This window comes from Mytilus edulis, chromosome 1 (genome assembly GCF_963676685.1).
Source record: "Mytilus edulis chromosome 1, xbMytEdul2.2, whole genome shotgun sequence".
Taxonomy (NCBI): Eukaryota; Metazoa; Mollusca; class Bivalvia; order Mytilida; family Mytilidae; genus Mytilus; species Mytilus edulis.
Window position 1 is genome coordinate 31,622,412 of NC_092344.1, and position 15,341 is coordinate 31,637,752.

The 15,341-nt window shown below is 32.9% G+C and overlaps 2 protein-coding genes across 2 annotated transcripts; one reads left to right on the top strand and one right to left on the bottom strand.

Moving 5' to 3' along the window:
- Window positions 1-2,895: 2,895 nt before the first annotated feature.
- Window positions 2,896-13,765, top strand: LOC139529722 (protein shisa-5-like). The gene is made up of 4 exons (XM_071325583.1): window positions 2,896-3,020; window positions 6,380-6,467; window positions 7,167-7,330; window positions 13,431-13,765. Exons 1-4 carry the CDS (start codon window positions 2,966-2,968, stop codon window positions 13,559-13,561), a joined length of 438 nt encoding a protein of 145 aa, XP_071181684.1. The 5' UTR covers window positions 2,896-2,965; the 3' UTR covers window positions 13,562-13,765.
- Window positions 8,710-12,090, bottom strand: LOC139529697 (zinc finger MYM-type protein 1-like). Its single transcript, XM_071325552.1, has 2 exons — window positions 11,942-12,090; window positions 8,710-11,001 (listed from the first exon to the last, which is right to left on the bottom strand). The coding sequence occupies exon 2, from the start codon at window positions 10,604-10,606 to the stop codon at window positions 9,569-9,571; it is 1,038 nt and encodes a 345-aa protein (XP_071181653.1). The 5' UTR covers window positions 10,607-11,001; window positions 11,942-12,090; the 3' UTR covers window positions 8,710-9,568.
- Window positions 13,766-15,341: the final 1,576 nt, after the last annotated feature.

Consider the following 15,341-nt stretch of genomic DNA (forward strand, 5'->3'; position numbering starts at 1 on the left):
AGTACAATTAATTATCTAATTACTAACACAATTCTTAATTAATATTCGTATAGAATGAAATTCAAAACAGTGTAGCTGTGGCCATTGATTGACACATTAAAATCATCCATTGACTGGGACAATTTACGTGAACGTTTGTCTGTAACGACCACTGTTCACGACGTACCTACGATAGACATTTAAACTGTGGGGTCACTAAAGGTTTCTTAACGCCTTTAATTATAAAATAATTCGAAAAATTAATCAGGAATAACCTTTGTGTTTTGAATTATATAATTGATATAAATCAAAATATCGTGTTATTTCTGATCAATTTTTCGAATTACTCTATTTAGGTGTTGAGAACCTTTGGTTACCCCATAGTTTAAGTGTCTTTAAAAAGTACATAGTGAGCCTTGGTCGTTACATACAAACGTTAACCTAAATTGTCCCAGTCAATGGATGATTTTAATGTGTCAATCAATGGCCACAGCTACACTGTTTTGAATTTCATTCTAATTGTTATTAAAGAGGAGCGAAAGATTCCAGAGAAACAGTCAAACTCATAAATCGAAAATAAACTGATTTTTATATAGATAAGACTGTTGGTTTTCCCGTTTGAATGGTTTTACACTAGTAATATTTTGGGGTCCTTTCTGGCTTGCTGTTCGGTGTGAACCAAAACTTCGTGTTGAAGGCCGTACCTTTACCTAAAATGGTTTACTTTTATGAATTGTTACTTAGATGGAGAGTTATCGCATTGGCACTCATAGCACATCTTCCTATATCTATTGACAACGCCATGTCTAAAAATAAAAACAGACAAACAGACAAACAGACAAATAATAGTACTTACGAAACAACATAGAAAAACTAAAAATAAAAATAAAGATGTGGTATGATTGCCAATGAGACAACTTTCCACAAAAGAACAAAATGACACTGAAATTAACAACTATAGGTCACCGTATGGCCTTCAACAATGAGCAAAGGCGACACCGCATAGTCAGCTATAAAAGGCACCACAATGACAATGTAAAACAATTCAAACGAAAAATCTAACGGCCTTATTTATTTTAAAAAATGACGAAACAAGAATGTGTCCTCAGTACACGAATGCCCCACTCGCACTATCATTTTCCATGTTCAGTGGACCGTGAAATTGGGGTAAAAACTCTAATTTGGCATTAAAATTAGAAAGATCATATCATAGGGAACATGTGTACTAAGTTTGAAGTCGATTGGACTTCAACTTCATCAAAAACTACCTTGACCAAAAACTTTAACCTGGAGCGGGACAGACGGACGAACGAACGAACGAACGAACGAACGGACGGACGAACGAACGAACGGACGAACGGACGGACGGACGAACGGACGCACAGACCAGAAAACATAATGCCCCTCTACTATCGTAGGTGGGGCATAAAAACAAATATGTTAAACATAAACAAACGACAACCACTGAATAACAGGCTCCTGAGCAACATGAACCCCACCAAAAACTGGTGGTGATTATAAAAAAACAGCAAATATCATAATTACAAACCTAATCTTGATTGATATCTATTTTCTTTTGTAATTTATATTTAACGTTACTTTTTTGGCTTTGCTAGATTCTTGTGACGGTCAATCCATAATTCTATCATGCTGTTTTTGTGTACTGTCCTTAATTATTGTACGTTGTTATTCTGTTGTAAACATGTCGAAATGTACTGTTGTATTGTTTATTTATGTATTTCCTGAATGTTCTTTGTACTTTTTTCCTGTCATGAAATGTTATCATCTTAGTGGAATATTTAAAATTTCCATAAAATAATGGGGTTTGGCTAACCACAAAACCAGGTTAAACCCATCATTTTTCTTCAAATGTCTTGTATAAAGTCAGGAAAATGGCAGGAGTTATCTTATAGTTCGTTTCTATGTTTGTTGCACTCTCGTTTGGTTTTTGTTGCACTTCAATGTTTCTGTTGTTTCGTTGATTTCCTCTTATAGTTGATGTGTTCCCTCGGTTTTAGATTGTAACCTGGATCCGTTTTTTGTCAATGGTTTTATGACTTTTAAACAGCGGTATACTACTGTTGCCTTTAATAATTATCTAAAGTAAATAAATCATCATTTCATGTCTCTAGTAACTGAAATTTAGACGGATCTTTACTTAGTTTTGATATAAACTCTGAGTCATACATAAAACCTTCAGATTATTTCCCAAACTAACATTGATGTCGTTCATGATCCAATTTACAGCTTTAATCCTACCATCACAGTTTAAGTAGATCTTTCTAATACCTTTATATTTGATCATAACAAAGGCTTGAAACAGAGTACAACAAAAAATTGCAATGCGAATTTTCGAAGGCCTATCCTACCAAATAAGAAGACTTATGTTTGAAAAATGTGTAGGTGAAAGTTAAGTCAAAAGGTTCGAAAAATCAAATCCGACCGAAAAGACAATTAAAAAACTTAATGTATACCTTTTTGTAATATTAACAGTACCAATCGTATTGCAACAAATGCGCACATCGACATTTTGTCTCCTAAGTAGTGCTCGCGGGCAAAATATTTGACGGTTCAAAACTGTAAATAAACTCTGGATACCTGGATTGAAATTGTATATTTGTGCCAGACACGCGATTTAATCAATTCAATAAAATGCCTCCGTTTGTCGGATTGATGTGTTTTTTCTTTATATGATCAAAATTATTTCGGTCTGACTCAAATCGAAGTAACAAGAAGAATTTCAGCATTTTTTCAATAGAAAAATAATAATGTGTTTTTTGCATTCTGTTAAAGTGAAATATTTGGCGAAGCACGTGATCCAAGGGTATTCATTTACTTAAACATATTATATTTCTTTTAAGATTGTTTATATACTGTTGCGCATATAAAAACTTAAAGTTCAATAAACCTTTTGTTATATTTGATTATAAATTAACTAGAAGTTATGTTCAATTCAGTTTTAATAAAGAAGTAAAAGAGAAATAATATGGATCTTCTACGCCGTATTTTGTACTCTGTTTTTCTGAATTCGATACTCAGCGGTAAGTGTTCAATAACTGTTCAATAACTTTTTTTTATTAGTAATCTATTACATAACTAGAAAATGAAAATATATATAATAAGTAAAACCGCCCTTTTTTTTTGCTTCTTACGATCGTGTTAAAAAAATCTCACAAATTTCACCAGCAGTGTGTCAGTAATTTCACAAGACATATAATTTATCAATTTTGAGTATTTACGCCAAACTCATGTGAAATATAATCAGATTTCTCTTACAGACGTGTGGCGTAACTCACTCCAAAATAATTTGTGACATTAGTCATGTTAATATCATATATAGTATGTCATTCTCAGTGTTATACGTAATATTGTGCTGATCTCAATATATATTAGAATTGTGTCTTTATATTGTACATGGTCCATGTATTTCTGATATGTCAATCATTTAAAATTATCCTATAAAAGTATCATACATTTTAAATATAATATAAAACCTAGTTTCAAATCTTTTAAAGGGGCACTGGCTGTCAAATTCATGGTCACAGATTTGTTTCAAATTCTCATATTTGATTTATAACAATGTAAAACATTTATCAAAACTACCAAAAGTCCAAAAGAAACAGTTTACAGAGCATGGGGTAGAGAATATGTAGGTTCGTTTCGTGCGAATTTTAGTCCAGACGCCATCTAATTAACTATCGATTTGACCTCAAATGACCATATAAGCGATGTAAACATAAGAAAGATATGAATAGATTAAACCAACACGTGCAATTACATTTGTATAGGTCTGTTTGATTTTATTTTATAGATTAAACATATATGTTTCTCATTGTTTTTAACCGTATAAGAATGATTTTATATGGATCGAATAAGTAATCGAATGGTTTACCGTAGTTTCACTTTCATTGTTGACATTCTTTTTCTTTAAAAATAACCAGTACACGTACAATGCATGCGTTGTCAATCTCCAGCTAGGGGTTAAACTGAAGTTCACATGAATACGAATTTAATGAGGTCGACAGATTCACTTGCAAGTGAATTAGCAAATATCAATGTGTCTTCGCTTAATTTGATAAAATTGAACTATTTTGGCTGCTAAAAGCGAATTATTATTTCACTATTTCACTTTCATTATTGATTTAACAAAAAAAATCTTACTTTAAATTTTTTATATATCTCGTAGCTAGTCCCCTTTAACGTTACATGGTTTCACTAAGATTTTTTTGCTATTTTCTATTGCAAAAACAAGTAGTTAATTTTGATTTCAAAATTTGAATTTGATCAAATTTAATATTATGTCCAACAAAATGGTTGTTTTATTAATATCTAGCGGCAAAAGCATCATTCATTTTCAAAACGAGAATTTAATGAAAAAGTGTAAGATTTGCTAAATTATGTATTTTGTTTGTTTTTATAGTGATCAAGACTATAACACAATGTTGACTGCTGTTCCCCTCTTTTTGACATTTTTACCTATTATGTATGTTTGTTTGTTCAAAAAATGTTGTCAATATAACGGTATGTAATGCGACTGTTATACAAGTTAGAGGTTTAGCTATATAATAAGTTTTATAAAAATCTGGCAACCTTTGAGACGCTAACAAGATCGGACTGACGAACAGACACACGGACGTACGCCTAGAAATTCCATGTCCCCTCGCAATGCAGTGTAAAATCAATCAGGAGCAATTCTACAATTCTGTATGTTGTTCTCTGCCAATGATCTATTTTTCATGAAACTATAGTAATTATGTTTTAGAGGAAAGTCAGATGGGACTAGGAAACAACTTAAATATTTTTTTTATTCAATGAATTAATCTATCATCACATAATTATGATAACAATATATATATATTAGTAACATGATTACAGCTGAAGGACGCCTCCGGTGCGGGAATTTCGCGCTGCATTGAAGACCTGTTGGTGACCTTCTGCTGTTGTCTGTTCTATGGTCGAGTTGTTGTCTCTTTAACACATTCCCCATTTCCATTCTCAATTTTATGTATCAATAGTTTTAAAATCATCTTTGGTAATGTCATTGTAGGTTATGACATTATTAGATATTACTTAGAGTATTAAACACCAATATATATCTCTTTGACGCAAATCTATATATAAGAAATATGTAAACAAGACAGTGTGCGTGTGTGTTTGTGTGTGATAATGTTTCCGTCCCCACAACTATATCAATACAACAGTATAACAAATATTCGATATTCTATTGCAATTATTTTGTATCAATGGTTCTGATTGGATGACAGTTAGCGTAAAATTCTTTATCTCCTTGTCTGTAACTAAGGAAGCCGACATTTTGAATTGCTTAATGTATTGACATGTAATTTCTACAAAAATAAGCCATAAAACTCACATGTTGCACCTAAGAATCTTCTTTTTATCAAATTTTATTACATTTTGAAGCGGAACAGAAGCCAGAAAACGCCCACTGTTTATGTTTGACACCGGAAGCATACCTATGACGTCACCTAGTGTAGGGACCAAAGACGATAACATCTTTTCGCGGAATTTTCTTTAAAGAAGATTTTAAACTGAAATAATGATTGAAATTTAATTATGAACTTGTTTTGCATTAGAATAGAGATAACTGTTTGCATTAGAATAGAGATAACTGTTTGCATTAGAATAGAGATAACTGTTTGCATTAGAATAGAGATAACTGTTTGCATTAGAATAGAGATAACTGTTTGCATTAGAATAGAGATAACTGTTTGCATTAGAATAATTAGAATAGAGATAACTGTTTGCATTAGAATAGAGATAACTGTTTGCATTAGAATAGAGATAACTGTATTATATTAGAATAGAGATAACTGTTTGCATTAGAATAGAGATAACTGTATTGTAGTTGAAGCTTTGCGGACGTCCATCAGTAGTTTTACTGTCGCAAGTACTCAAATATTCTAAAATGTACAGTCCATAAAAACTGACAAAACCAAACGATATCAATTGAAGAAACAAGTGGAAAACTTAATATAATATGTAGAACCAAAAAGCTAAATAGAAGTTAGTTTAGTTAAAACAGTATTTTATCAAATTAAAGTTAATTGTATTGGACAACAGACGGAGACTATGTAAGCCTTCTACATAGAAGTATGATACGCTGTGTCATGATTTAAATACTTCTTTTTGTAAAAAAATAAATAATCCGAATTATGTATAAACAATTATAACAATTTATATCTATCAATCTGACATAGATAAAGATTTGATATTTTTCAGTTTTGAAGAGTATGATTTATACTGTCACTACGTCTTTTCCTACACTTATTTCCAAAAGTAGAATACATAAATTAGATTGTGAATAAACAAATACTACATTTTGTTTGGCGAACTTCAATATGTGTCAACCTGAAATAGATAAAGATTTAATATTTTTCAGTTTTGGAAGTTTATGGTGAATACTGTTACTACGTCCGTACATCCTACTATGGTTATTATTACTACGAATGTGACAGTACAGTAAGTGGGTATGTAACATTCATTTTACAGGAATTCTACAGGAATTTACAGAAATCTATTTGTCAATAACAAAACTTCGTGACCGAGATTCAAAATTATCGAACATGTAAATGGTGAATACTGCTATGTCTCCATTTACTTTTTTTTATAATTGTGATATCACATAATTTTTTTTTTTTTTTTTAATTAAAAATTAAAAGTTTATCATCTGAGAATAAACTAAAATTAAAAATAGTCTCTGAATCTGTAGCCTTAATCATTGCATGAGTTGAACAATTAAAGGGCAGGTGGTTGGGAGTTTTTCTGAAATATGTGATAACTGTACTTTTTGTTATACCTCATTTGATACACATTTTAATTTTTTTCTTAAATGTGTGAAACCCATGCAATTTTAGATATCAATTATGATAACATAAGCTTTTGAATATATTTTCTTCGAGACCGTAATTTTGTTCATTCACTAAGCTTGTTTTTAGAAATCTTACATAACTTAAGACAAATTGACCATTACAGAGAAAATAGTTACTGGATTTTTGATTAGCGTTCATAAGAAGATATATAATGTTCTTTGTAGAAGATTGATACGCTATTGATATACATGTACAATCCTTCATCTGGATCAGTATAGTGTGTTAATATATATGTGTGATTTACATATACTTCTTATATTCATTTATGTATTGATACTTTTTACTTACCGTTTTCAGTGGTTCCATAGCCGGGGCGGTAATAGGAACTATCATTTTTATAGTCATCATTGCTGTCATTATTGCTGTGTGTAAAAACCAAAATAGAACAAGGGTGACAACTATTCGTACCCCTCACACTGGAGGAACTACTGTTATCACACAACAACAGCAACAACAGCAAGGTAATCGTGATAACAGAGAAGTATTACTTGATTTTCATTTATATTTTAAAAAATCGGATTTTACTTCGATGCAAATTCTTGTTCACAAAAAAACCCAACATAAATTATTTTTAGAGATCTGCATGTATGTTTGGTATGAAAAAATGTTAAGGTTATTATTTATTCCCATCTCGAGTACCGTATATCGTGTTTTTTCACGTGTGTTTAATAAACGCTTTATTCGCGGCTGTTAGTGAAAAGCGAACATTTGGCCTTGCAAATTTCCCTGCCAATACCAGCATTGATCGTTGTCTGAAAGTTACATACATTGTGTTAATTATCGAATCGTTTCTGTTGTTCAACAGATGAAAAGAATGGACCTACATAATAAAGATCTCTTTTTTCCCCCTAATCATTAATGTCCCTCTTTTTACAACACAGCAATCAGTGACATGGTATGCATTGTTAATAAGCTACGATCTGTTAATCGGTGTCATAACCCGTACATTGTACATAAAGTGAAAAAAAATGTAGGGATATTTGTTTATCCGGTAATAATCAATCAAAACCTTAAATTTGTTAGCATGTGCATAGTCTTTAGTCCTTGGAAATTCTCCAACATATGTGTATTGTTTTCAGGGCCGTAACTAGCCTCGTTTAAAAATGAGGCAAAATGTCTTCGCCGAACGAAGCGAGGCGAAAAAATTTCGGCGAGGGGTCTGGGGGCCGCTCAAGGCCCCCAGAAGCTCTGAAAAAATTACGCAAAATCCTGCATTCTGAGCATTTCCCGGACTCTTATCTTACTCTGAAATGCAATTAATATTTAGCTATTTTTTGGGACATTTAAGGACTTAGAGACTTTATCAAAAGAAACTTCAGGTACCTCTTAAGTTGACACAAGGGATTATCTTGAACTTGTCATAATGATTCTTTCATTGTTGAAGACCCTATAGCGACTATCAAGAAGAAAAACCAAAATAAATACCCTGACCATTGATTTTTATGTATTTAGTACTTTGTGTACGACTAAATCCTACTCCGGTTCAGTATTCCTTTATTTTTCTATTCAAGCCTTAAGGGTCTGAACACCACTAAATGCAAGTTTAACCTTTCAATGTAAAAGGTCATTTGGCAATACATTTCTTCAAAAAATATGATACTGGTAGATTGGTGATATCACTCTGATCTAACCCATGTCTTCTATCTAGTTTAACTTTTACATATAAAAAAGAGAGCCAGTTGTTTTGTATTCTTTAATATTATGTTTAATCCCCCATAAAGAAACAACCAATTTTTCTGTGCCCAGAAGCATTGTATCTTCTCAAAACATTTTGTCTCAAAATGTCTGGACAACGGTGAACATGCAGCATTGTTAAACCACACAACCGTTCACACCGTCATCGTAGATCTTTCCCAAGTCTTGAGTCTACGCAATGCTGAAAATGATCTTTCGCAACACACAGATGTTACAGGAAGAACCAACAACAGCTTGAAGACTGTGTGAATGTTCGGATATAAGTCAAAATCAGCTAGTTTAAGCGAATCTTTCAAACTAACGCACTCTCCAGCAGAATGCACATCAACCCTGATCCTCCATCTTTCCACTTCAGCAATAAAATCGTTCTTGTTTGACAAATCTGCTTCAAATGCGTCGCAAATTTTTGTAATGATGTCAGGGGTCAAGCTGTGCAGATGCTTTGGTATAAGATAATATCTCATCATTTGAGTTTTTAAATCGTTTGGAAATCTTCGTTGTAATTCCGATATGACATGGTCAATGAACGGAAAGAAAAGGTTAATGCGCCAATGAGACGTTGGGTCACTTTCTAAAGCTGCATTTTCTCGATGAACCTGACGCCCAACACGTCGCTTCGGTCTTAAATCTACCTCTAGCCTATCAGCAATTCTTTTAGCTCTACTGAACAACTGATTAAATTGTTCATCATTGCGTTTTTCCCCAAGTATTTGTATTAAACCGTTAGCCTCATCGAAAGCGGTCACCATATTGCAGTCAGTTTTCTGCAAAAAAAGTGTTAAAGGTTTAAGAAGGCTCAACACAAACTGAGCAACAACTATTGCTATAATAAATTCAGAATCTTCAAGAAGTCTCCTGAATCCAGCTGCATTTGTTCTGGCATCTGCCGAACTTACGGTTTCAATTTTGCTTATGGCGGAATGCACCGACTGATACTGTGCCATTAGTGAAGATACGGCATCAACTCCGGCGGTCCATCTGGTTTCACAAAGTTTGGCAACAGATTAATCCCCACCTTTTTTCAGTAGTGATACATCTATATTATCACCGTCACTGTCTACACCTTCGAGGAGCTCATTTAACAAGTCTTTATCTCCAGTAAAAGACTTCAGAATTTCTTTCCGTTTGTAAGATGCACATAGAAACCAAGTCATTTGGCCAACGGATGCCATCAGATTTCGGACCTGTCTGACATTTTTGCAGCTATCTGTGACTACTAAATTTAAATTATGCGATTTACAGTGAACATAGGGCGCGTTCGGACATTGCTCTTTTATACGTTGTTGAACACCAGAAACTACACCACTCATTACACTGGCACCGTCGTAACCTTGTCCGCGAAGATTAACCAAGTTCAATCCCCAATTCTGTAAATTCTCAAAAATTGCTTTAGATATATGTTCAGCATCAACTTGACCTGGCTCAACAAAGCCTAAGAAGTCTTCACGGATATCGTTAGTGTCGGAAACTACGTACCGCACGCATATTGATAATTGCTCTTTAACGGACACGTCTGTTGTTTCATCAGCACACACCGCGAAGAATTTACTTTTCTTGCAATTATCTATCAGGCGTTCTCTAATTTCTAACTCACAGCATTGAATAAGTTCATTTTGCACTTCGGGTGATAAATAACGCAATGATCTACTTGCCGTCTCAAGAAGCTCTTTCAAAGTAAGATCATATGTTGATTTCCAATCGATGAAAAATTGGAAATTTCCGTCCTCTTTTTTTAATTCCCTGTCCCAATTACCCCGTAAAGCAATATTTCGTTGACCAAGAACAACAATTATGTCTATGATAGAAATCAATATCGCCCTGTTTTTAGCAACCCTATTCTCATAACTTTTGCTGAGCGAATAGTAAATGTCCGGTTTACTTCCCTGACAAATTGCAATGAAATCTTTTGCTGCTTCGGCGGCATAAATGTGAGCATCACTTTCCTCGTGAATTTTCAGAGAAGAGCGTTTTACGCCTACTGCGTTCTTCCAATCACTGAATCCTTTCTTAGCAAATAACGAAGCATTATCAGAAAATATCATGCAACATTCACAATATGCGGCATCTTCCGATTATGAGTATCGGAGCCAAGTATATTGAGACTCCCATGAAGGTAAATAGCGTCTCCCTCCTTTTTGAGGATAGTATTTCACAGGTTTTGTATCAGTTTTAGAAGAAAGGAAGACTAGTTTATCTGCATCTGTCAGTTTATGCTTAAAATGTGTTGGGTCGAGAGAATCAGACGATTTACTTGAATTCTTCATAGAATCTGACGATTTACTTTCATTTGTCACAGTACATTTTACCAAACAAGTGTTGCTTGAACTAATTTCGGTCAATTCCTGGGAAGAAATTTCAGATGTTGATAGACCAGGGGGTGGATACTCGTCCTGAATTGTTCCCAATGCCACAATTTTCGGAGAGGAGTCGGATGAATCTGCAAAAGAATTCACATTTACACAACGTGAAACAATATAAGTTAAAATTATATCTTTCCTGCACATAAAAATGTATTTCTATATGTGAGTTATGCCTAGATAGAATAAATGTACCGTATGATTGAGACACGCACACTTTTTTTTAGATGTGTGTATGCTAAAAGACGAAATGCATCTCTTACTCAACTAAGATACGAGCAGGCACGGTCGATCAAGATTTGTTTTTAATTCACACCCCGTCCACTTTTGAAATTTCATTAGTCTATATACGCCAGAGTCGGAACTCGAATATATTTAACGACAACAACCAGTGTTTGCATTGTTTTCTATCTCTTTGACATAACACCCATTTTTTTATTCAAACAAACGTAAGCACTGTCATAACTGGCAACTCCGACTATGGTGTTTCGATTATTTTTTATTATTAATGCGATGCTTACACAAGCAAGCGTCAAGTTACTATACATCAAGGTTTTTGTCGTCACTAAATGATAGTTCAAAGGGATATTGGGCCAGATGAAAATTGGGCGGTATATCAGAAATGCTTGTTTTAAAAATTATTCTCTGGATTGGTTTATTTTTAAATAAACGCGTAGAAAGAACGTTTTGTACTGCCGACACCCGTTAATTTCAAAAACCAATGCAGACTGTAACCAATTTTATTTTGTTCACTAAAAATTGATGCAGGACTGAGGTTGTTGATTCATTCCAATTATAGGGACAGGGATTGATTGATTGTATTGTTGGTTGCTTAACGTCCAGTGGCAAATATTTCATGCATATTCATGACGAGAACAAGTTTATAATATATGCATAGTTAGGTCTTGTCATAATAAAGGCCATTTGGGTTGTTGGAATGATTGTCGGGGAAATTTGGACTGCCGCTGGAAAAAATTGAGGATAAATTCGAACAGGCCGGTGTGGGACTCCTATACTTACCATTGACTTCTTTTCTTTTCAAAGAACCAGTCTTCAGCCAATTTTGCAATGACATGTTCAAAAACACTTTGCTGATTTCAAACCGTTTTAAAAAATTTGCAAGGAGATGAAATATTAAAATCTGGACCTGCGCAAGCCCCGGTAATTATTGTCTTATATCACATGCATTAACAAATATTCCATACATTGCCAAACTATAATTATTAAAATCAATATCATCAACATTATAACAATTTATGACCTGTCATATATATACAGTGATCAAAGGAATATTAGACAACCGAAGCGTTAGACATTAAGAATGATTGATTGATTGCTTGGTTCTTGCTTAAAATCGCATCAGAACAACAGCGAATCAGAGTTGGTTTAAAATATTAAATTATTACAATTTAATGTAGTTTTTAAAATGAGACAAGAGGTCCTTCAATATAAGAAAACTCAAGTTGAAAAGAAAATGACCAGATCTGAATATCATCTACATATTAAATTTCAAAACTAACACTTAGTCTATAGTCACAATAGTAGCACAATAAAGAAACAAAAGTCTAGACTCTCGTCGTATAAATCAATTTCATATAAATATTTTTTTGTTTGTTTTTGAAATTTCCAGCATGAGGCATTTGCCTCAATTGCCTCAATGTAGTTACGACCCTGGTTTTTGTAGATCTTTCTAGTACTCATATTTATTTTGTACTCCATTACCTGTGTGTAAGTCAAGTTTTTAACAATACGGTACACGTTTTGTTTGTGTGAGTTGTCCCATTCAGTTATTTAATACACAGTGAAATTTTAACCTGAACCACTGGTCATCACATCGACAGAAAAAAAGCCGACGCAAAAAAAAAAACCCAAAAAAACCCAAATAAACCCCGATATATACGTTATAATTTGTTTGTCTAGTCATCTGCAAATTAATTTGTTTTTCAATCTTTCCTTGTGTTGTTATTGTGTAACATATTTTGTGTTTTGTTCATTTACAAAAGTCTACAAATTGAATTCTGAAAACACATGTTTTACAATGGCAGTGAGTAAACGTATCAAGTACCACTACAGAAAATTCAATGTGCTAAAATTTTCAAGTTTACAAGCTATAAAATCACATCGATGATCAATTAAGATATTACATATATACATGTATTAGAGACGATAATATAATTATGCTATTGAGAATTTATATACTAGGCTGACACGCTGGTCATAAACATTCCTTCATAGTGATCAAGTGAATTAAACTACATTTATGCTGGGAAAAACTGGATCGAGAGAAAAAGTGCACTTTCGAATCTATACAGAAATGAGAATATTGTGAAAACTGTAGGCAGTTTAAAATAATAATCCCTTTCGAGTCTTTGAGCATTCAAAGAAATCTCGTACAAAAATTGAACTGACCATTTTTAAAGCTTAATGAGCTTTACGACGAACGCTGGACGATTGAGTAGTAAAAAACCCAGTATATAATGGATTTATCTAATTTTTTTTGTCATTTCAGCTCCACCACCAATGATGTATGGTCAGTATCCGCAACCAGGCGGCGTTATGTATAATCAACCACCAGCGTATCCGCCGCCTCAACCAAACTATCCACCGCCACAAGGAAACTATCCACCACCGAAATACTAGCAGTTTGTCAACTACAAGCAAACTATCAACCAAAATACAAACAGTTGTATATAGTGAAAAAAATATATATTCCATGTAATTTGTTATCTTATATCCTTAATTGTATTATCAACTGATTGAGACATACATGCCTAAAAAGAATATATAATGAATTGTTTTTTTCTTTAATTAAAACCTGCTGATATAATAACTGTAAAACAAAAATTGAAATTTTGATTTTCATGATAGCTTAAAGGTATCTTTGATGTATCTGTGATGAGTTTATTAACACTCTGTGACTTCAAAAATGTCCTCAGGAAGGAAATTTTAATATTTATTCGACCTTAATAGAGTTCGACGAATAGTTACTTTATATTTCAGATTAATGAGATGCCATCGTTTTGAGCAATCAAATACATGTATCGCAAAAGAAGGAAATCAAAAATGAAATTGAAAAAAGCACTGAAAATGTTGACCATCCAGGTAATTTTTCCTGGCTTGAGGACAAATTATATGTGTTGTATTTTATTCGATTGGTTGGCCAAAACCGGATATACATTTAGTGTTTACCTTGGTCAGCATGCAAACGAAAATTGATACTCAACTATTCACAATAAATCTTGTAAAATCATTGTCATGTAAAGAACGCAAACTAAGCTATGAATTGATCGTGTTAAGCTTATTAAAAAGTAAAATCCCAAAAATACCGAACTCTGAGGAAAACACGAAAAGTCTCTAATCAAATGGGAAAATCAAAAACTCAAACACATCAAACGAATGGATGACAACTGCCATGTTCCTGAATTGGTACCATCATTTTCTGATATAGAAAATGGTGGATTAAACCTCATTTTAAATATAGTAGCTTCTTTGATTAGGTACTTAACCATTCCATCTGATACAGTCAGCAAAAATTAAATTGTCATCTTTAAAGTATATAAATTGAAAAGGGAAATAGGGTATATGTTTATTTTTATGAAATGAGTCCACGTACTTTCGTTACAGATAAAATGTGAAATCTAACTCTGGCATCTAAGTGTGATATAAGGGTACTTTTCGTTACCCTTAGACATCTCCGAATTAATTCAATAAAATACTTCCGTTTGTCGGCGAGATGGTAATGATTTGCTCAGTGCACCGATGTTTGTTTTCCGTATTCGAAAACCATATGTTTCAACATTGGTGTGAACATATAAAAAATACGATAACAAATATTTCGCTCCGACTCAGGTCCAAGGTTTTTTTTAAAGCAATCTTTCAAAAAGAAAAATAATAATGCGTATTTGCATTCTTTTAAAGTGAAATATGTGTCTAAGCAAGCGATTCAAGGGTATTAATTCACTAAAACATATCAGATATTTTTAATGAGTGTTTGTATATGTTACGCACATACAAACTTAAAGTTCAATAAACCTTTTGTGATATTTGATTTTATCTATAGTCAGTTTTTAAAGAATTTGACAAAATTACACAAACTATAATTATTTAGAAGTTAATTGCTATTTAAATTCAGACTAAAGTAAAAGAGAGAAAATATGGATCTTCTACGCCGTATTTTGTACTCTGCTCTTCTGAATTTGATATTCGGCGGTAAGTGTTCAATAACTGATGCATCGAATAATAAATAACCATTTATTAGTAATGTATATATAACATAAAAACAAAAGCATGAACATATATATATATATATATATATATATATATATATGAGACAGTTTGAGTTAAATGTAAAACCTTATACCTTATTTTAATGGCGCACTTTTGTTTTTCTACTAACAGTCGTTTTAAAATCATCTTATAA